The sequence below is a fragment of the Onychomys torridus genome, chromosome 8, assembly GCF_903995425.1.
Source record: "Onychomys torridus chromosome 8, mOncTor1.1, whole genome shotgun sequence".
Classification (NCBI taxonomy): Eukaryota; Metazoa; Chordata; class Mammalia; order Rodentia; family Cricetidae; genus Onychomys; species Onychomys torridus.
This window is the reverse complement of record NC_050450.1, coordinates 35,169,642-35,192,718: the sequence shown is the minus strand read 5'-3', so window position 1 is coordinate 35,192,718 and position 23,077 is coordinate 35,169,642. Positions and strand designations below refer to the sequence as shown.

General features: G+C 42.2%; 1 protein-coding gene and 1 pseudogene across 1 annotated transcript; one reads left to right on the top strand and one right to left on the bottom strand.

The window, feature by feature from the left end:
* Window positions 1-20,500, bottom strand: LOC118588640 (hepatitis A virus cellular receptor 1 homolog). The gene is made up of 9 exons (XM_036195212.1): window positions 20,452-20,500; window positions 17,938-18,276; window positions 16,926-16,929; window positions 13,500-13,654; window positions 12,143-12,211; window positions 7,800-7,849; window positions 5,061-5,172; window positions 3,481-3,517; window positions 1-115 (listed from the first exon to the last, which is right to left on the bottom strand). Exons 1-9 carry the CDS (start codon window positions 20,498-20,500, stop codon window positions 1-3), a joined length of 930 nt encoding a protein of 309 aa, XP_036051105.1.
* Window positions 15,089-15,681, top strand: LOC118589965 (annotated as a pseudogene).
* Window positions 20,501-23,077: the final 2,577 nt, after the last annotated feature.

Below are 23,077 nucleotides of genomic sequence, written 5' to 3'. Positions count from 1 at the left end.
TCATTCCATAGGGTAAGGACTATCTTCAATGATGTAGACATTGTCTTCAGCTTGGGACTGCACATCTGCTATGTTTTGCAAAGATCCATTCGTAGAGGCCTGGAATGTTACCAAGCTGTAGAAGAGAGATGTTGAAGAAAGATCAAGAGGTCACCTTTCAGGTCTGAGCAGAGCGTTCATTTAGAATGTATGCTCAGGACTCCAGGAGCACAATTGACAAACACTATTAACAGTGACCAGCACCACATAGGACCCTCCTATTAAGTCATAGAAACATTTGTCTAACAGGCATCAGAGAAAATGAAAATTATTTTTAAAAACAGTAGCTCATATTGGAGTCCTTCAGATACTAATGTAATAAAACACAAAAGTGGGAGGCCTAGATAGATAACTATCTACTCCTCAAACTGAGGTACCTAATCAGGATGTACATATGGGAACTGGGCTAAAAACTGGATGACTCGTGTATTTACTTTGCACGGTGACATTTTAGAAAGGGTTAGGAGAGCCCGTGACCTGAGTAAGATCCCCAGCACCCAGGGAAAAGGCAGAAGGAGTCAGCTCCACAGCGCTGTCCTCTGACCTCCACAGGTACCTCAGCACTTCACTAACACACACACACACACACACACACACACACACACACACACACACACACTTCATAATACAAAGAAGTTTTTATTTAAAAAAGAAAGGGTCTTGAAACCTGCTTAGCATCTAAATTCTCTAACATTAATATTAATCATGGAGTAGAAAAACATTTAAACAACAAAGCAGTGTCTTTTCACTGTAGCTGCTGGTCTGAGGCACAGTTTCCAAGATTACCTGTATGACACACATTCTTACAAACATCAGACATTGCACTGAAAGGAATTTGTAGAGAGCACTGCAGGTGTTCACAGCTGGCCCATCCCAACAGCTATGGAAGGGGCATCACTTGCAGAGCTCATCCCGTGCCCCTGTTAGTCAGGGTAGGCACAGTGGACTGACATTTGAGCTTTTAGAACTCATGAAGGGGCAAACCAGAGAGGAAAGCAGGTGAACTCATGGATGATGTTAGGACACAGTGGAGTTTTATCATTTGTACACAGTGACCATTTCTACTACTGAAACACAGAACCAAGATGAGCTTCTCCAGTCAGCTACATAAGGAATGTGCCTGTGCTGAGAATTACACAGAACAAGAGAAATCCAGCTCCACTTTGCCTGGGACAGTCACACATGTAGGGAGACAGTGGAGGATCAGGACACTCCTGAGTCAGTGTGATAGAACTGACAGAGGAAAGTCATGAGAGAATGCCCAGAGTATGTCATGCAGTGATTAGTTTAGTTTTGTGGCTTTTTTCTTGCTTTTCGTTGATTTATTTATACTTATTTATTTATTTGTTCAATTAATTCATTCATTTCTTCATTCATTCATTTCTTCATTCATTCATTTCTTCATTCATTCATTCATTTGGTTTTGTCAGGGTCTCACTATGTTGCACTGGCTATCCTGTAAATTCCTACATAGACCAGACATTCTTGGACTCATAGAGACTCACTTGCCTCTGTCTGCTGACCTGGATTTAAGGTGTGAGCCTCCACACCTGGTGTTCTTTACTTAGTTTTAGACAGACTGTTGCTAGAAGTCTGGGCTGCAGATTAACTTACAGTACTCCTGCCTTGGCTTACTGAGTGTGGAGATAACAGGTGTGTGCCAGCTCACCCAACTCCTCCCCCTCTTCTTTATGTGTTGTGTTTTCTCCAGTATTTTCTTTCATATTAAGTGATTAAAAAGTAACTTTTGGGACTGAAGAGATGACTCAGCATTTAAGCATGGTCCTTTTACAAACAGGAGAACCAGAGTTCAGATGCAGGCCCCCAGGTAACAGGTAGAACATCTCCTGCATCCCTGTAACCCAGCACTGAGGAGACAGAGGCAGGAGGATCACTGGGGCTTTCGGACCTTTGCAAACAAACAATGTGAACTGCAGGTCCAAGGGAGACTCTGCCTCAAAGGACAAAGTGGGGAACAGAGAAGGACACTCCCTGTCCTCCTCTGGTCTCCCTGCAGGTGTACTTGAACACACTCATGTCTGTCCTCTCCATGTTCTGTCCCTGTCCCTGCCCCACCTCTGCCTCTCCCTACCCCTTCTTTCTCCCTCACATGCAAAGATAAAAAATTTAAATTAAATAATTTTTAAATGCCTTACCAGAACATGAACAAAAAGTATGGACTAAAATGTTGTGTTCTTCCAAGTCTAAGAAATAGTTCCTTTTCATTTGCAGAAAAAAATTAGTTTGTTTTATATTATTTGACTTACCAGTTAGACCTGCAAGCATAGGCTTCTGAGGTTGAGGATAGTGTAGTGTGACCTCTTATTTATGGACCTGTTTTTAATCTGTAGGATGAGGCTAATAGTAGTTCCTACCTTATAGATTTATTACTGTGAAGGGAAAGTGTGACGGACACTTAATAAGAACTATCTGTGTCAGGCACTTCTAATGACCTGACACTGGACAGGGCCCAGTCTATGGCTTGGCTCTTGTGCTTAACATAGATAGAGGTAAGTCCATGGATGGCAGTCTGAAAGGACATGGAATTAGATGGAAAGACATAGTCCTGTGGACAGACAATCTTTAGTCAATTGAAGATATTAGATGGCTGTACACACGGGCAGATAACACTGGAGAGAATGAAAGAGCTTCCAAGTACAGTAAACAGGACAAGTGCAGTAAAGAGCCAGCAAGGAAGACACCAGTGTAGTGAGTGGAGGGGACTGGTGTGGAGTGTGGAGACACTGGCCATACCACAGTTCTGTTACACTCCCAGCAGCCTCAGCAATGATCTTCCTCTAAATCCTCTGCTCCCTTGGGGCTTCCTGGAACAGCCCAACCCCTAACCCTGTCATCTCCACCATACTTATCAAAAGCACCATAAAGGACCTGTCTACTATCTTATATGCCTTGTGATATACTTCATCAGATTTTAATAGAATAGGAACTCAGTGAGAGAAAACACTGAGGAAACAAGAGTGGATCGAATCAACTCCTTCAACACCGGCTCCAGGAAGCAAAGCTTACGCCTCAGGGACTACCTATAAGAGATGAGGACCAAGGACCTTCTGTTCCTGTCCTACTGTAAATGCAGGAAATACAGAATGCAGAAAATATCCATGAGAAATGGGGGCAACAAGAAAAAGACTCACCAAACTTTACTTTGGGATCCAATGTACAGAATGGGGTTCAAGCATTGTGGAACACACTGTAATCCCAGAACAAAAGAGTCTGAGGCAAGAGGATTGTGAGTTCCAGCCTGGCCTAGGCTACATAGCAAGTTCCAGGCCAGCTTGGCCACATAATAAGACCATGCCTCAAATCAACCAACTAACCAATGAATCTAATAGTAAAGAATGATTTAGTAGTAAAAGACAGCATAGAGAGACAATCTCAAGACTGTTAGTTCAAAAAGAATCAACACAGTCCATGCCAGCTTACCTTAGAGACTCTGACTTCTTTTTCATAAAGATATACCCTAAATTGGTGTGGAAGGTGGTGAGAGAAATTGAAAGGAAAATTGAGCATCTCATAAAAAACACTCAGGATATTTTCTCCTAATCAAGGATATTGCATCTGTTTTTGATTGACCCATGCCCTGGTAACTTTGGGTAATTCCTTCCTGTACCCCACAGGAAGGATATTCTTTCCATTCATTTTCTGATATATTCATCCACAAGGCCTAATTTGATAGAATGAGCTTGGTAAATTATTGTTCACTGAGACAAACAAAATGTCTGTATTCTTTTCTAATGGGCTGCTAGAGAACAAGCTAGTAAGGGAAGCATAAACAACTTTGGACTAAAGAAGAGAACACAAAATTTGTGGAATTACAATGTAATTCTCCCTTTTAGACATGTTCTGATATGTAGCCCAGCCTAGCCACACACTTGTAGAATGCTGCTATTATAAACACAGGGCACTAGATCCACCTTTAAAAATCACTTTGAGGGGTGGGATTTAGCTCAGTGGTAGAGCTCTTGCCTAGCAAGCGCAAGGCCCTGGGTTCGATCCCCAGCTCAAAAAAAAAAAAAAAAAGAATGCTGTATTTGCCGGGTGCACGCCTTTAATCCCAGCACTCGGGAGGCAGAGCCAGGCAGATCTCTGTGAGTTTGAGGCCAGCCTGGGCTACCAAGTGAGTTCCAGGAAAGGCACAAAGCTACACAGAGAAACCCTGTCTCAAAAAACAAAAACAAAAAAAAAAAATCACTTTGAATGGACACCTTTGAAATAATGAAGGGAAACATCTGAAATCCCCACTTCCTGTGAAACAGTCAGGAATGGGCTCATGTATGGTGTTTTGTAAAGTCCATGGCTGAAGTTCTTACTCAGGGAATGGACTATAAAGAGAGAAACACTATGTACAGTTGCACAGCTCATGGGAAGGGCCATATAGGCCTGGGTGCCACCTTCATATAGTCTGTTCAGCATTAGGCAGGGGTTTTCCCACCAATGTCTCATTTTTCTCTTCAATTAACCATGTCCCAGAACATTCAACATTATCATCATGGAAAACAAGCAATATTCCATGGGTAGGAAAGGGAAAAACACATCAAAGTCTTACAGTGACCTAAAAATTAATCAAGTCTATCCAAAATCTCTTGTGTCATAGTATGTAATTTATTTTATGGAAAATATGTTTCCCTCTTGATGGCAACAACTGAGATACAAAAGACAGGGTTAGGAAAGAACATATTGTCCAAACTGGAGCCTTTTCCTTCGAGGCCACCACTTGGTTATTGGAGGCAGGAGGACCTGGAGCCATCTTCAGCTATCTTGTAATGGCAGTACCAGTGTGAATCACATGAGGCCAAGTTTTACAGAGTAGGAATCTTTGGAGACATAGCAGCAATGGTTCAAGATCACTGAGCAGAGCAATCACCAGGTACCAGAAAGTGTAGCTTGGATCTGGGGATATGGAAACCATGTGAACTCAAAGCCCCAGTGACTTGTGCACTTGCTTAAAGACAGTCAGAGAACCCTGGCTCTCCTTCCCTGGGGACAGTTGTGAAATTACTTACTGGTGACAGCCAGGGTGCACACAAGCAGCAGCAGCAGCAGGGTAGCCATGGAGATGCCCACAAAGAGGCCATTAGTCATGTTCTTCTGTTGCTCCTGTGAAAGGATCGATTCCTAAGGAAACAAGAAATAAAACAACAGTAGTAATAAATAAACAGCAGTAAACACAGGGGCAGCAAGTGAGAGGAACAGAAAACACGTGCTTGACCTTAACCTAGACTCTAAGTCCTAGAGCTTCGTCTCTCCTGCTCTGTGGCTAGTCTGGAATATGAGGAAGACACAAGGATCTGAGGTGGTAATGGGCAGTGGAACTCCAAGACAGTGTGAATTCAGCGTCTTTGATGATAGTGGAAACGTGTTCTATGTTGATTGAAGTGATTACATGGGTGAATACCTCAGTCAAAATTCTAACCTCATGCTTAATGTGGGTTCATACATCATGCGTGTGATTATGTCTGCTTTAACAGTCAGTAGGACATTCCCTAAATTCCATAAAAAGAGTAACCCATCTCTAAGTTATCTTGCTCTCAGTGTGCTCAGCTCCTGGTCTGGTCTTCCATCACAGACCCTACTTTTCATGTAAATGCAACTCAAGACTCCATGTTGTTATAAACATCTAATACCAAATGGTCAGTGTGGAAACATACACACAAATAACATACAGACTTCACAGATCATATTAACATTTTTAGGAATATATATATATTAAATATGAATATATGTAATATATAACATATATCATGTGCAGTTGTTAGGAATATACTAACAATTGTTTATTGTATGTTAATATATTGCATATTGCCATTATATAATTATAACATATATGTGTTAATATATTAATATATTTATATATTAACAATTAAAGGAACAGAGACCATGAATTAGAAAGAAAACAAGGAGTGGGTATATGGAAGGATTTGGAGTGGGTTGAGAAAAAAAGGAAACAATACAATTATATCTAATAACTTTCTAAAAATAGTAGGAAGACTCTGCTCCTGGATGCAGCCTGATAAACACCTTGTGATCAGACACAAATGCAGAATCGCCCCTAGTGCCCTGGTGCAGGTGATCAGGGATCAGCACATACTGGAATAAGCAGGAGACAGGCTGGGCAGCAGGTGAGGCCCCTCAAATAGCTTAGCACTCATCTACCAACCCTAAACAGAGCCCATGGGATAGGTTTAACTGCAAGGAAGTGGAGAAATAGAGACCAGGTCTTTGCTCCTGTACAAGCCTCGTCTCTAGAGTCACAATCCTGGCTCCTCTGCCTAGTCAGGGAGACCATGGACAAGTTAGTTAAGCTCTGTGAGCTGTCACTGCGTCCTCAAACAACCTGTTCAGTAGGGTTCAGAGGAAAGGGGTTCTGTGGAGAACACAGAAGAAAATAAGGTTTGTTTGTTATTCTAACAGGGTCTCCTGGTCCTAGGCTAGCCTGAATCTCACTATTTGACAATGAACTCTTGAATCTATGATCCTTCTTCCTACCCTTCCTGAGTGCTTGGAGTATATGTGTGTTTACTGTAACCACATGAACATTTACTGCATAACATTTTCCTGATTGTGAATGACAGCAATGCTTATCCTCTCAGGTAACTGAGGGCAAGAACAACCTGGATATGCAGAACCAGAAGTCTGCTCCCTTAGCAACATGTACTTACTGGATTCTGATATCCAACTAGTATATATAGAGTCTTTCCATATCTGCCAGACCACTGGATGCTAATGTCAATTAGGTCATTACATTTTTAGTGTAAACCTGGGCATATGACAATGACCTATAACCCTAGTACTGAGTAGGCTGAGGCAGGAAGATTGTGAGTTCTAGGCAGTCCTGAGGTATGAAATAAGATTATTTCTCAAGGAAGGGGATCAGTTACATCCATGCCTAATTTCAGTTCTTGAAAGACAGAGGCAGAAAGGTCAGGAGTTCAAGGTCATCCTCAGCTCTGCAGTGAGTTCAAGGACAACTGGATTACATGAGACTCTGTCTCAAAAAACAAACAAAAGAAATTTACACTCAGCTTTTACTTGTTATGTTCTGACTGTCAATAGGCACAAAAGCCTTAGGTTATTTGGCCCTATATAGATCTCCACCTTGTCTTGAGGGTTTTCATGATGCTGGGTACTTTTGGGCATTCCAAACCAAGGCCTTGTACGTGCTAACAAGTGTTCCACTGCTTCCAACAGCCAAATAATCCTCACAACCCCCCATCTGGCTCCTTTCTTATTTCAACCACCATTTTTCATACACTATTTACACAAACTAAGACAAACTTTGCTTCTTCCTGGAGCCAAAAGAGAAAAATCCTATTGATGATTTCCCTCTGCTATTTGTAGGATAGAACTCTGGTAAGAATCCTGGAAGCAGAGGGCCTTAGATTTTTCTCATGCTGAGTACACAGAAAATCTAGGAAAAGTCATGCAAATTTAATAATATCTAAGACATTAATACCTTGTGTGGAGGTTTGTGTGTGGAAAAATATCACCAGTGGGCTCCAAAGAGAATGGTCACAAGTGGCCTAATGGTCCAGGCTGGCCTCAACCTTCTGATGTTTGTATTAAGTTCCTGAGTCCTAAGAATAAGGAATATACCACTATATCTGACTCTTTTTCTTTTCTTTTTCTTCTTTTTTGATGTAAATATCTGTGAACTAATTTTACAGACAGTCTTTAAGTACAAATTGTTTCCCAGAAGACATTCAAGTGACTATGGCTAATAAATTGGGGAGGAATATACTTACAGTGTAATTACTGCAAAAGTCATCTGAGGATGTCACAGTGTAATTCCAATCTGCTCAACAAGAGGGAAAATTAATTATAATTACAAATATTTAGATGTTATTCTACATCTGCAAATATTACCCACATCTTATAATGTGTGAGTGTTAGAATTGAATTTGGTAAGATATTCACTGAACAGCAAGATTTGAACATTTAGATATTTGAAGTACAATTAGAATGTCTATTTTATAAGAAGTGATCTATTGTTTTCGTTGTTTCCATGTGTCTATGAATGAAACACAGCATCCTCTTTTTGCCAATATCTGGCATATATATATGGGTTGTGACCTCCTGACAAGGAGCCCCTTCAGTGCATTTTACAGATGAAGCAGTGAACATCAGAGACTACTCTATACATCTAATTATAGCAAATGACAGACATCTCAGCAGGCAAGATATTCACAGTGCCCACACAAGGAGTGCAAATACTAAAGGTCTATGGGAGTCCCCAACTACTGCTAAAACTGGCATTGCCCAGCAGAATAAAGATAAATGACTCATAGTCTTCCTCATTCTCACATTACTATGTTTACATTTTACTCTCTGTGAAAGCCCTTACATGAGCCAAAGGCAATCACCAGGTTAAGGCAACATCTACAGTCTAGGCTCTGTTTGTGACTTAACCCCTTAAGTAAAACCTTCCAGGAATAGGAGAAAGTGATTCAGTAAGGTAAAGCAGAATCAGACCAAATTTGAATTCAATGATGACCATATTCATTAGCAAAGTGACCTTCATCATCAAGGTCCTGCCCATAAGTACTGAGGAATACATGCATGAGCACTCAACACTGTTGAAAACCCTGGTGATGTTATTATAGTTATGTGATGGAAGGAACAGGGAGCAAGAGGGTGAATACTGTGGAATTCACTTTAGAAATAGCATACCGTTTATCTAATGAGGAACATTCAACAACTTGTCAAAAGAAGTCTACCTAGAATTGGGGAATAAATTGGAAGGTGTGTGTCTCCAAAGAGGAATTAAAGAGTTTCCCCAATCTAGCCTTGACATAAATTGCCATGAAATAATGAAATGGGATGGATTGTAAGATTCCTGGCAGGCACAGCTATCAAAGGCAGGTAGTGGGCCATGTGACATCCAAATCCTTTTGAGTCTAAACATTTCTTGCTTTTGCAAAATGTTCATCAAGGAATGGATGACATAAGCCCAGGAGCCTCAAGTTACAAGACCGAACTGCCAGAAGTCTCAAGTAGACCAGGGACACGGGTGCTGCAGTCCCTGCTCTGCTCTGGAAAGCTTCCCTCTGACCAGGGTTAGGTGACATGGCATTACATACACTGAACCCCCTCCTTCCTTCTTCTTCACAGATGAGGACAGTGGCAGACAGCGGCTCCTGCTGCCTCGTGTTTGTATCTGTTTTCTTTTTGTTTTTCTACCTGGAAATAGTTCACACTAAGGATTTCCCTCTCAACATCCAAAGGTCACAATTATCGAATCGCTCCTGACTCTGTGGGTTCACTGCATATGACTTTAAATTAATGTCCAGGAAAGCCTAGGAAAAGTAGGCCACATGGGGATGAGAAAAACACAGATAAGCAGCTCCTGAGAATATTGAGTCTTACACACACAGACATGCACGCTCATGCACAGACATTCACTCAGAGTCCTGCAAGGCCCATCCTTGTTTGGATGAGCCTCGAGGCCACAGGAGCCAGCTCTAAACCACAGAGGCCAGCATGTGGCAGTCTCAACTTACCATGATTGATAGCATAGATTGATAGCTGGCTGAGAAAGATGGCAGAGTTCAGCATCACCATAGTTGATTAAGCAACACATGCCACTATAGTTTTAAGGATAAGAAGTAATATAGGACCCAACCAGAGTGTGGAGAGTGGGGTCTGAGTGAGTGAGAATGAGGGTCTCAGTGCTGTAAGCCTATTTTGGTGCTGCCATGGGTATGCTCAACCCACCTTGGTCCATTCAGGTTGCTCTAACAAAATTACTTAGAGTGAGTAAATTAGAAACAAAAGAAATGCACTGGTCATAGTTCTAAAGGCTAGGAAGTCCCAGATCCAGACACAAGCTGACTGGTTAGCTGCTGAGGCTCCTTTGTTCATAGATGATACTTTTTGTGTGTCTCCAAGTGAAGGAAAGGGAAAACCAGCCCCATCAGCCCTCTTACAAAGGATCTAACACTGTGCACAAACTTCTTATTTCTATAACCTAATCACCTTCCTGATGACCTCAGTGCTTAATCTACTGTATTGAGGATTAAACATTACCAAAGGAATTTATGGGGACATGAACATTCAGACCACAGTGCAACCTCAGATTTCCCATGTGAACTAAGATTGACAAGGCAAAAGAGGAGACTCTGCTATAATGGAGAAAGTATAAGTGAAGGTTATTTAGACACCAGGGAGCCTGGTTCACTGCTTTAAGTCCCAAAGAACCAAGCCCAGTGAAGAGCTTGGGAATCAACCTGAGTCATTTGCTTTGTAAAAGAGGCACATGAATGTAGATGTTCCCAAGTCATAGCAGCTATCAGTTGCAGAATATTCCTTGACACTGTGTGAAGACGTGTCACTGTGATTGGTTTAATAAAGAGCTGAATGACCAATAGCTAGGCAGGAAGAAATTAGGTAGGACTTCTCAGGACAGAGAAGACTCAGAGAGTAAGAAAAGCAGAGTTTCCAGCTAGACTGAGAGGAAGCAGGATGGGAGTACAAAGTAGAGGTAACAGAGCCACATTAAAAACAAAAATAGATTAAAAGATAGGGGTTAATTTAAGTTATAAGAACTAGCTAGCAACATGCCTAAGCTAAGGCCAAGCTTTCATAACTAATAATAAGTCTGCGTGTCATTTTTTGTGAGCTGGCAGCCCCAAGGAAAATCCATCTACAGCTACTTGCTGCCAATCCTCCAGGCACTATGCCTAATTGTGTAGCTGTTATTGTATCCATTGTTTACCCCCTTTGCAGATATGACCCAAGCCCCTCATCACATTTCACAACCACAATGGTCTGTAAGATTGATTACAATAAACTGATTTACATTTTTAAAATCAAGTGGCATTATGTCCATTGAATAAGTAATGGAACAGAAAAAAAAATAATGGAACAGATTCAAGAGAGTGGTTATGTCTATAAGTCACACAACTGTTAGTCAAGACAGAAACAGGATAGAAAGGCAGGAGTAATCAATAAGTCACAGAAGGGAAGTCTGAGGCACGGGGGAAGAAAATAGCTCATTGTTCCAGGATGAACAGGAGGGTGGCTGTATTGCTTATTCTATTGACAAAGTTGAGAAGCTTCAGGAAAACACTAATTAAGGACAGAATTTCCTACTGAGACAATCAATGCTGTTCATAGACATTGCAAACAAAGCTGGCATAAGCAACAAGCAAGTCACATTTGTTGAGGGTCAAATGATGTAGACACTCATGTTTCTAGCCTTTCAATCCTATTCTTTGATATAAGCAAATATCCCTCTGTAGTGGATAGCCATTCCAGCCCTGGCTTGGAAGTTCCAACCCCCATTGAGGCTTCGGTAATGGTCACGCCTACAAGGAGCGGCTGAAGGAGGACGCTGAAGACCCAGGATGGAGAGGAGAGGCTTCTCTTGGTTCCAGGACTCTGGACACTGGAGGTAGACTGAGCAGAGTTCTCCAGAGAACACCACCAGACTGCACCATACCTTTCCCAGACCCTGCAATCTATCCCTTCATTTGTAAGTTACCCCACAAAATAAACCATCCTTTTAACTAAGTGGAGTGGCCTTAATAATTTCACCAATCTCCCTCCAAAATCCAAATCACAATATTGTTTATGGAAGAATATTATTTAACTATGAATTTGTTGTAGATCTTGGAGCATTGTTTAGAATCAACAGCAACAGGAGGGATGGTGCATTTCCTAGAAACCTCCAGAGATTTGACTTGAGAGCCACCACATCACATATATGCTCAGGTAAAGAAACCTAAGTAATCTGCATGGAGAAGTCCATAATGTGCTTCAATGTGTCCTATTCCTTTCCTAAGCATCTCTCTTTGTAATGACCTGGTGCTTAGGACCTGAGTTAAATATCTTCATCACTCCATCACATTGACTGCCCCTGACATTCTTTTCTTATGAGAAGCCACACAGCTTCGTTTGGCCTGAATGGAGGAGCTTATGGGGGAAGGGACCAACTGAGGATGCTGTGGGGAGGCAGAATGGAGCTGTGTCTCTGTCCCTGCCACCACTGACAATGTGAGATCTGTAATGTTGCAGAGGGTGCCTATTCCTCACCAGCTTCATCAAGATCTGGACCTTCCAAGGGGATAAGGGAGGAGAACTTAGTTACCTGCAAGACGATAGGATGTGGTTTCTGTCACCTCAGCTGTTGTCAGATGTGGATAAATCGTAGTGGGTTCTGGAATGAGAACAACGCAAGAACTGTTTCAGCTTTGGAGTTTGCCCACCAAGGAAATAGAAACAAAACTCACTGCCACCTTCCCCAGTGCCTCCCCGGCCTCTAAGCAGGAATGGCTCCTTCCTACCCATTTCTGCCTCAGCTGTCTCCTCTGAGAAATGTATCCAAAGATGGGCACTGTCTGAGCAAGTGATCTGTGTCCTAATATTCTGGACAGCTTTATCAGGATTCAGAACTATTTCACACTTTCCATTCTAGACTCCTGAACTCCTCTGACACATACAGTCAATATCAACACATGGAGGATCGAACACTCAGTTAAGATCACAATTTATCAAGACAAGGGTCATTTGACCTTCTAGGAAATGGACCTGGAAGTTTCTCAATACCCTCTTCACTGTAGGCCTTAGTCAAGCCCCAGATCATTCGCATGTCTTTCCATGGTGATGAGCTCACTGAACAACACGGAATAGACAGACCATTTCATGAGTGAGTTCTTCTCAAGGTAGCAGGATCACCCTGGGGATGAGTCCTACACTTCAGACTGCCTTGTGTGGTGAAATTCCTCTCTCTCTCTCTCTCTCTCTCTCTCTCTCTCTCTCTCTCTCTCTCTCTCATCTATCATCTATCAATTTATCTATCTCTATCTCTCTTTCTCTCTCGAGGTTGATCAATTGTTGGTTGAGTGACAGACTGGGACAAGGTCTCCTGTCCTCCACCCATTCCTGTACTAACAGTGACTTCCTGTGTTTTCTGACTCATCTTCCATTGCTCACCAAAGGCTTCCACATGGAACACTCTAGTGCAGCCTGTGTTTCCATTTTCTTCTGGAGTCCCTACATTGTTTGCACCCATAGCTCACTTGACCTGCAGAGCTGAGCACTTGCCTCTCTGGGAGTCCTCTAAATGCTTCCCTTTTCAGAAGGGAAGTAGATCTCTTTGGCTAAGGATTATCAAGTGGTAACAACATGACTTGCTTTTTTCAGCTTTTCTGATCTCTCAGATAAGCTTTATTAGGGTGCGCAATATATTTGGGACACAATATATCACTACAGTAGTGAATCCCTAAGGAAAGCTGATATGGAGAGACAGGTGTCCTCCATCTACAAACTCTTGCACAGCAGAGGGTGAATATAACTTATGACTGGGAAATTACAGACTTTGTGAAGCTGTTGTTGGCCCAGCTAACAACTTTTTACCTATATTATGCTTCTGACTTGACTCAGTGTCTGTGTCCTACCAATTCTCATGAGAAGGACTCTGGGTCATGAACCACATTGCTTTGTACCTGGTGTGTGAGACTGTGTGTGTGTTGGTGTTGGATAAGTAGAGGTGGAGATTTGGGGTAATGTGGGTACATGGGTGGGTCTTGTTGCAATAGTTGTGGGTCTTCCTGCAGTTGTGGGTCTTCCTGTAGTTGTGGGTCTTGCTGTAGTTGTGGGTCTTCTTGTAGTTGTCGGTCTTGGACTTGTCGGTCTAGTTGTAGTTATGGGTCTTGTAGTTATGGGTCTTGTAGTTGTGGGTCTTGTAGTTGTGGGTCTAGTAGTAGTTGTGGGTCTTGCTGTAGTTGTGGGTCTTGCTGTAGTTGTGGGTCTTCTTGTAGTTGTGGGTCTTGTAGTTGTCGGTCTAGTTGTAGTTGTGGGTCTTGTAGTTGTGGGTCTTGTAGTTGTGGGTCTTGTAGTTGTGGGTCTAGTTGTAGTTGTGGGTCTAGTTGTAGTTGTGGGTCTTGTTGTAGTTGTGGGTCTTGTTGTGGTTGTGGGTCTTCTAGTAGTTGTGGGAATTGCTGGATTTGGAAATCAAGATGAAACAAGGATCAGTCAACAAGAAGAGACAACAACTTCTGCTATGCACCCATGAGAAACTGAACCCTGAGAGGCTCCTCTCCTGAACTTCTGTTTTTTTGTCATTGACTAGCTGCACTGACAACATGGTGCTGAGCACAGAGCCCATGTTCCAAGGATACACTGTATAAATGACAGGTGTCAGATCCTCAGATCTCTAAGCATCTCTGAGAGACTGAGAGGGTATGGGAGCTGGAACTGCTCTCGGTGGTGGCTGACTTCACCCACAGCTTCCATGCTCAGCATGTTCACTTCAGTCAGTCTTGAGAGGACACAACGTACAGCTCCGCATTTTAGCATGCAGATCCCACACAAGTTGCAATGCATATGGGATTTGCACATTGGGGTAGAGAGCAGACATTGTCTTCTATGGTTTCTTCCAACCAAAAAGAGACAAGGTCAATATCCCTTATCCAAAAATGTTTGGTTTCAGAATTTGAATGTTTCTTAACAATTTGGAATATTTGCATATAAAAAATATCTTATGGGTCAGGCTCAAGTATCAACATGGATTGATGTAGCATTCACTTGCCTGCACTTTACATATACAACTTTAAAGAAAGTTTATAAACTTTTGATAATTCTGTACATGATAATTTCATGGTATTGGATTTTCCAAGTGTATTATCAAGTCTGTGCTTAAAAGGTTCCAGATTTTGAATCACAAAGGCTAGGTATTTTGGGATTAGTCAGGTTCAACCTGCAAATCACAAATCAATAGCATCCAAAATACTGTAAGCATCCAAGCAGCTACTGGTGGACTTGGTGTGCAGGAGCTAAGGCAAAGTGGCACTGAAGCCTAACAGTCAGCCTGGCACTCAGACATGTGTGTGTCAGCAGACATATGTTCCCTGTGAGGTGGTATGCAAACCCACCACATACACATCATTCACACACAGCCACACAATAAGAAATGCAGTTTTAAAAATCAAATTCAACATAAAAGTAAGTAAATGGATGAATGAATAACAGAGTCTATAAGTTGAGAGGGTAAAGAATAATGTTCTTAATTTAAAAATACGGAGGCCAGGCAGCCATGAGTAGGCTCAGGCTACAGAGGAGGCTTGCCTCTAGCGTCCTCCGCTGTGGTAAAAAGAAGGTCTGGTTGGAACCCAATGAGACCAATGAAATTGCCAATGCCAACTCTAGTCAGCAGATCTGAAAGCTGATCAAGGGTGGGCTGATCATCTAGATGCCTGTGGCTGTCCTTAATACCAGAAAAACACTTTTGCTCATTGGAAGATCAGGCATATGGGCATAGGGAAGCAGAAGGGTACTGCCAACGCTCAAATGCCTGAGAAAGTGACCTGGATGAGAAGGATGCCGATCCTGCACAGACTTCTCAGGAGATAACAGTGAATCCAAGAAGATTGACCGCCATGTATATCACAGCCTGTATTTGAAGGTCAAGGGGAATGTCTTTAAAAAAAAAAAAAAAAAAAGCAGATTCTCATGGAACATATACACAAGCTGAAGGCAGACAAGGCCTGCAAGAAGCTCCTGGCCGACCAGTCTGAGGCTCACAGGTCTAAGACCAAGGAAGCCCGAAAGGGCCGGGAGGAGCGTCTCCAAGCCAAGAAGGAGGAGATCATCAAGACTCTGTCCAAGGAGTAAGAGACCAAGAAATAAAGCTTCCCTCATATCTGTACATAGTGGGATGCCTGTGGCCTCAGGTGGATAAGTCATTAAAATAAAACAAGCCTTAAAAATATGAAGACAGATTATTTCTATTAAACCTACCTTCATTTCTAATGTCTGTGCAAACCCTTAAGTAAAAAGAGATTAGGAACAGCATCAGAAGCCAGGAAGTCCTCATGAACCTACACTTTTAGTTAATGCAAGAATATCATGATATCTGACTCAAGAAGGAAATGTAAAACCTGGTGCTTGTGGAACACTCCTTTAATTCCAGCACTCTGGAGGCAGAGGCAGGAGGATCTGATCTCTTTGAGTTCAAGGCCGGCCTAGTCTAAGACCAAGCTTAAAGACAGCCAGAGCTACAAAGACAAAAAACAAAAGAGAAGGAAAGTAAGAAAGGAAGGAAAGAAAAAAGGAAGGCAGGGAAGGAGGAAGGGAGGGAGAGAGAGAGAGAGAGAGAGAGCTTCATACTGATAAAACACTGGTTTACACCTGTAAACAAAATCCCCAGCTCCCACAGTCTGACTAGGTCAAGCCCACCTCCCTGCTGCTCTCTGACACAGTTAAGAGTTAGCTGCTATGTCTCCTAACAGCAGCCCCTGATTTATGGACCTAACTAACATCTGGCTGCACCACACACTCTGTCATTTATATTATAGTGAACTAAATCACATGATGGGAAACTTCCTTTCTGAATGAGAAAAAGAAATAAAAGGAAGATGGAGAAGATGATTTATAGTAGATATGAGGGAGAAAACAGACAGAGGCATCCAGAAGGGTCCAGAGTGAACATGACCAGCAAACTGAACTCCCCATGTGAGAGGAGGGGAAAGCTAGGAGCCAAGAGTGGGGGCCAAGAGGTAAAAAACCCAAAGGGGCCTGTCTAGCCAAAATGGCAGGCTTATATAGGGAAGAACAGCTCGGGGAGGGGCAACCCAGCCCAGTCCCAAAACTGGAGAAATTATGAAGGGGGCGGGTGTTTCAGGTACTGGCCTTGCTGAGAGAAGGGCAGCCAGTGTCTCCTTTGATATGTTAACAAACACCTTAGTTAGCCTTCATTCTGAGACCTAGCACCTAACACCTCCACCATTTGCTATGGCGACCAGCCTGAGACTGCTCAGGGGGAAGGCTGAGAGGATTATTCTGCAGGCTGCTCTCTGAAGAGGATCCTCTGTAGTCCTGCCATTCCAGTCATGGCAGCCATCTCTCTCTAGTCCTCCCTCTCTCCCTCTCACATTTCTGCTCTTAATGAAACTCCTCTCCAGGTTGTAAAGAGAAGCCCCTCCTTCCTCGGAAGCCTCTTCACACCCCATCAAGGGATGAACCTCATAGATGGTCTTGTTTCTTTCTAATGCTCTCCCTCCCAGCTGAAGGTCTGATCTCAGCCTTGGGGCCTCCTCATTCTAATAAAGCTGATTGGAGGGAATTGTGTGTCAGGGTCATTTATGGACTAGCAGCTGCTGCTCATCTGTTACTACACTGCTGAGTGACAGGTAACAGGTGTTGGAGGGAACCCTCTTCTATATGGACATTTCCAGTGTGCAGGGAACAAATTGTGTGACAAGATGTGAGACCTATTTCAAGGGCCCAAGGCAGGGCAGACAGGGAGCAGAACTCTCCACCTATGATGTGGCCTGTGCTCAGCAAGGTCAGCTGACCATTGTTGAAATCAGCTCACAGAGCAGCAGCCCCCTGCCCTGTCTGCTTTTCAGGTTAGAGCTGGAGTGGCTTTATAGTGTTGAGGATGGGGATTCAACATTCTAAGATAGACCCACAGAAAAGAGACAGCTCTTAAAGTCACACACTTCCAGCTTAAATAAAGTTTAATATAAAGCTCCCCACTGTGTTTCAGGATGGAAAGTGGATGCGGTTTCATGGACCAAGAGGCCTGTCCCAAGTATAGTTAGGACCTGGATCCGGACTTAGCTCATGGCCTTGAATTAAGAATGATCTTAGGACTTCATCTAAGCAAATAAAGTCGTCCTGTGCTTCAAAAGAGAATATTTAAGGCTGGGTTTAGTGGCACATGCCTGTATTCTCAACACTGGAGTTAGAGACAGGAGGATCTGGAGAGGACAGCCTGAGATAGAGGAGATTAAGTCTTTAAACAACTCAAAAGCAAGTGTTCACTCAAACATATTTCTAAGAACTTTCTGTTTCCATGTTCTAGGAAAACAACAAATTATTAGCAAACAGAGGACTTGATTTACTTGCAAGAAATAAACAAAGGAAAGAAAGAATGCTTACCTGGTTTAACTTCCAAGGAAAAGGTGGATATCTGATCATTGAACCATCCAGGGATCTTCACTCGACAGCAGTACACACCACTGTCACTCTGAACAGCATTCTCTATTGTCAAGGACACGATTCCTCCCGAAATACGCCCCTTGAGCTGGTATCGGCTGCTCCACTGATAGGTGACACGGTATCCATTGGTCTCGATGATCATGTTTACACAGTTAAAAGCTGAGCATGCTCCTCGACCCCAACAAGTGGTAGTGATTCCTCGGGATGTTGAGTAAGTACATGGCAGTGTCACAGGGTCACCAACCACCCCCTTCACTACTCTGTGAGAACTTACAGCACCTGTGATTGAAAAAAGCGAGGAGGGAAGAAATGTAGAATTAGTACCAACATTTTCCTAAAATATTGTTGCTTTTGTTGTTGTATTTCAGAAAAATATGGGGAGGGGGGACTTAAGTGGAACCCCAGCTTCAGCCCTTCTTTATTTATTGTTTTGTTTGTGTGTTTTATTGTTTTGGTTTGGGGCTTTTTTGTGGGGAAGGCATGAAAGGGGACAGCCAGCTTAATGTTCGTTGTTATCATTTGGTTTTCTGAGCCAGTGTCTCACTCTGTAGCCTTGGCTGGGCTGGAACTTGCTGCATAAACCAGGCTGATTTAAAACTCCCAGAGCTCCACTGACTCTACCTCCCCAAACCTAATGTTAAATGTCCAGTTTTATAGCTCAGATTTGAAGAGTGTAAACAGTTTTCTCTTAGCATATATTTTCTCAGTGTGATTACTTAGTGAATACATTTGTGAACAAGAGAACTAATTCTGTGGTAGGATATTCACACAGCTACTTTTCATTTCTTTTTTCTTTTTCAGTGTGCATATTTCTTTTGGACACAGGGTCTTGCTATATGACTCATACTGGCTTAAAATGACAATCCTTCCATTTCAGCCTCCTGAGTGCTGGGTAGTTAGCAAGGGCAACTGAGACCAGCTCAAATGTTTCATTATTAAACATTTAAAACTTTATTTCAGAAGCTGGGCACATAAGTAACGTTTGTAAACCCAGAACTCCCTTGTAAACCCAGAACTCCCTTGTAAACCCAGAACTCACTTGTATACCAGGAACTCCATTGTATACCCAGAACTCATTTGTTTATCCAGAGCTCACTTGTTTATCCAGAACTCACTTGTATATCCAGAACTCACTTGTATACCCAGAATTCACTTGCATACCCAGAATTCACTAGTATACCCGGAACTTAGGAGGTTGAGTATGGAAGACAGGCCTAGGATTTAGAGACCCTGTCTCAAACCATCCCTCCTCCTCCTTCTCCTCCACAGTGCTATAACAACAAAATCACTAACTCTTCCCACCTTTCCTAATCAAAGAGCAGAGCCAGGCAGGGCTTTCAAAAACCATCATGAGGGCTTGAGGCTTATTCGGAACTTTAAGATTAGTACTTTAGGTACCAAAAAAAAAAAAAAAACCAAACAAACAAAAAGTAACACCAAGTAAACCAACAAAAAACACTAAACAGAAGTCTTTTCTTATGGAATGTTGACATTCCAGAACTTGAGCAAGACCCACTAGCAAAGTAAGACCACATAGTCAGAAAATATGTAACCAATAACGTAATGATGCAATTTAAAACTAAAATAATTTAATATAAATCTTTTGTGAATGATGGAATAAAATTTCTAATACCAACAGCTTCCTCAGTGGCCTTTAAAGGAACTCTCAGGGCTGAGGATGGAGCTCAGTGATACAGTGCTTGGCTAGTCCATGCTAGCCCCTGTGTTGGATCCCAGCACTGGGAACAAACAAATAAACAAACAAAAGCACAAAACAATGAACTTTGAGATTCCCTAAACAATCCCCTAAATGCAGCCTAGGCTGTGAGTTTGAGACATGATCTAGAAAGTACATTTGTAATTTATAAAATAAGTATTATATTTCTTTCTAGAATATTCATTTCTTGATTTTGCCAAATACCTTTTATAGGATCACAATTAAAACACATGCTATTTTAATTAAGTCACAGGAATATATTTTATTTCTCACCAGTGATCTCAACTTTTAGGAGAATCTCAGACCTAGTGGCAGGAGGATCAAAAGTTTGAGATGATCCTCAGCTAGCTATGACTATGGGGGCCAGCTTGGACTAACTTAGACCCTGTCTCTAAGATAATCTCTAAGATGTTATTCCTTCTTTTACCCTGCATGGAAAGCTCTAGTTCTGATTTTTTTGTTAACAGTTGACTAACATATACTTGCACATGCGCTCACCCTTACTTGTGTATCATATGAATGCACGTGTTCTCACTCTTGCCTGACATGTTCTTGGGGATCATGTTTATTTAGCCATAAGTTTTGAAATTCATAAAGGTTAAGAAAGTTCTTTGGAGCTACACTTTATCCTGGTTCTCTGCTCATGACCTAAGCCATAATCAAAAAGGCCCAAGGAATGTCATCTCTTCTGCCAGCTCTAGCCTCCTATACATCTCCCAGCTCACCTACTCACTTACCTGGGAGAAGCAGTATGAGACCTGAAATGAAGACTTGAGGATGCATCATGGTGTTGACCTGAAGGACAAGAAGACACTGGTTTGCTGTGGCACTCAGCACACTGTATGGGGCATGGATTCACTGTAACTATGAATCACACAGGCCTCTCTGGTAGGGACCCCTGTCCTTCCAAACACCCTCTTTTTTCCCAGTCCTTCCTCACATTCAGCCAGCAATCTCACTTCTGATCATGAGACAGATAAGGCAGCAAACAGAGAAAACTGAAGGCAGAGACAAGAGTGTGTTCTCTGGTAGAACTCTAAGCAGAGACCAGCCTTCTAATGACAAGGATGCACTTGCCTCCCAGTGGACACAGAATTGTTTCTGCCCAGTAGATTCAGTGGTTAGTCCCTGAATCTCGACTATCTTAATCACTAGCAAGATGTCCTGAGCCAGAATACTGCTGCACATGGTGTCTGAGACCACATCTTCCTGAGGGCTGTCCAGAGATACCTAGAAAAGCACTTGGTACTTATCGAAACTTTGCATTCACAGAGCGCCTCTGTGCCTAAATTTCATCCTACATAAAATAGCAATGATGTTTGCTCAGCTCCTTGGAGAATCTGCTATGAAGGAGACAATGGGATGTTTATCCACAAGCAGCAAATCCTCATGGAACCCCTAAGGTAGCTACTTTTAAGTCTATTTATTATGAATGTTACCTGTCTTCATTTCCAACATCTGGATATCAACATTTGTTTTTTAATTGGTAAACCATAAAAATATAAATAAGCCTGACTAGTACTTCATTAACTCTACTTCTAGTCAGAAGATTCCATGACTCCTCTCAGAGAGGAAAGTGTGCCTTGTTACCAGTCTTAAAGATAGTAATGGCTTTCATGAAGCCTCCATGAGCTCAGCATCATCAGGCCTCATTCCCTGCAGTATTCACACTAGCAGCCCCTGTACTGAGAAGACATCAGAAATCTAATGCTACAAAGTGGTGGCCAAACAATTATTTTCATGGACATTTTAAACATCTTATTTCTTTATTACAAGACAACTTCAGGACATACAAACCCAACATGAGACACAATTGTCTTACTTTTTAACATGGTACCAATCATTCTGTCCCTTTAGAGTTCTATTGAGGAAGGGTCATGTACTTGGGCATTCACTGTCTCATGTAGTTGGCGCCCTTCTTGACACATGCTCACTGTCACTGAGCCATCTCACAGGGTGTCCTGTGGCCTACTTGCTCATAAAATGAAGGGAACAGATAGTTGCAGTTAATAGCTTTCCAGGTTCCCAATGGAAATCTTCTCCCCATTCTGAAATTCAACTGAGTAACTATGTGAGTTCTACCATGGAGTAAGCACCTTGCTGGTAGCTTAAAATCCTTGTATTTTCTGTCTCTACATGCTTGAGAAGAATACTTGAGTCCTTCTGAATTACTAAAGTTTGAGCTGTAGTTCCCTGTAGAATCCACACTGTGAAGATCCTGCCGGGAGACTGTGGAGGGAGGGAATATTCAAGTTCTATAGCCAAAAATCGTATTATTTCTCTCTGGTCTCCTCATTAGCCATTTACTACCAATCTCTGCATCTAGTAATTTTCTTTGGAATAAGAGCAGAATTTTTCTAATTTTTTTTTTTTTTTTTTTTTTTTTTTTTTTTTTTTTGGTTTTTTGAGACAAGGTTTCTCTGTAGCTTTGGAGCCTGTCCTGGACTAGCTCTGTAGACCAGGCTAGCCTCAAACTCACAGAGATCTACCTGCCTCTGTCTCCCAAGTGCTGGGATTACAGGCGTGCGCCACTGCCACCACCACCCAGCAATTTTTCTAATTTTTAAACATTTCATTTAAATATTTTTTTGCGTGTGTCAGGCAGTGCATGAGCATACCAGGGGACACATGTGGTCAGATGACAACTATGGGTAGTTGGTTCTCTCCTTCTATAATGCTGGTTCTGAGCATTGAACTCAGGTCTTCAGGATTGGTGACAAGCACCATTATCTATTGAGGCATCTCATGGGCTCAAGGACTGTATTTTGTACAGGCAAAAGATAGCAGAAAAAAATATTAGGGTGGTTCATACAAAATTAAGCATGCCTCATTCATTTGAAAGGCAAAATCTTTCAATACTAGTTTTACTATGACCTAGGACCAGGCCAAATCCCAATGTCCATAAGAAGGATTTTTGAAAGGTTTTTATTTCAGTGCAGTTATAATTAATAAACTAAGGATGGAGGAGTATGATTAAGCACAATAAGGATGTAAAATACCCAGAATTGTGTAAGCAAGTTACACGGGTATCTGAGCAACTAACAAATAAATTCACAAACAATGAGACAGATGGTAAATGTGTAATCAGACCATGTCATGTCCCTCTGACAACCCCACCTCAGCTCTCTCAAGGAGCAAGGAACCCAATTCCTTAGCCAGTGTTTTGACAAAGTCCCTGCCTAGGGCTCAGATTTACTTTCCTGACTCCTGTCCCACAGCCACGTGGGCTTTCTTTCCAATTCTTCTCCTACGGTCTGTCTGGGTGGCATTCTGTCTTGGCTCTTGTTCCTTAACCCCACACACAGTTTTCATTTTTTCTCCTTTCCTACTGATTGCTGGTTAAAAGCCTGGGACATTTCCCCT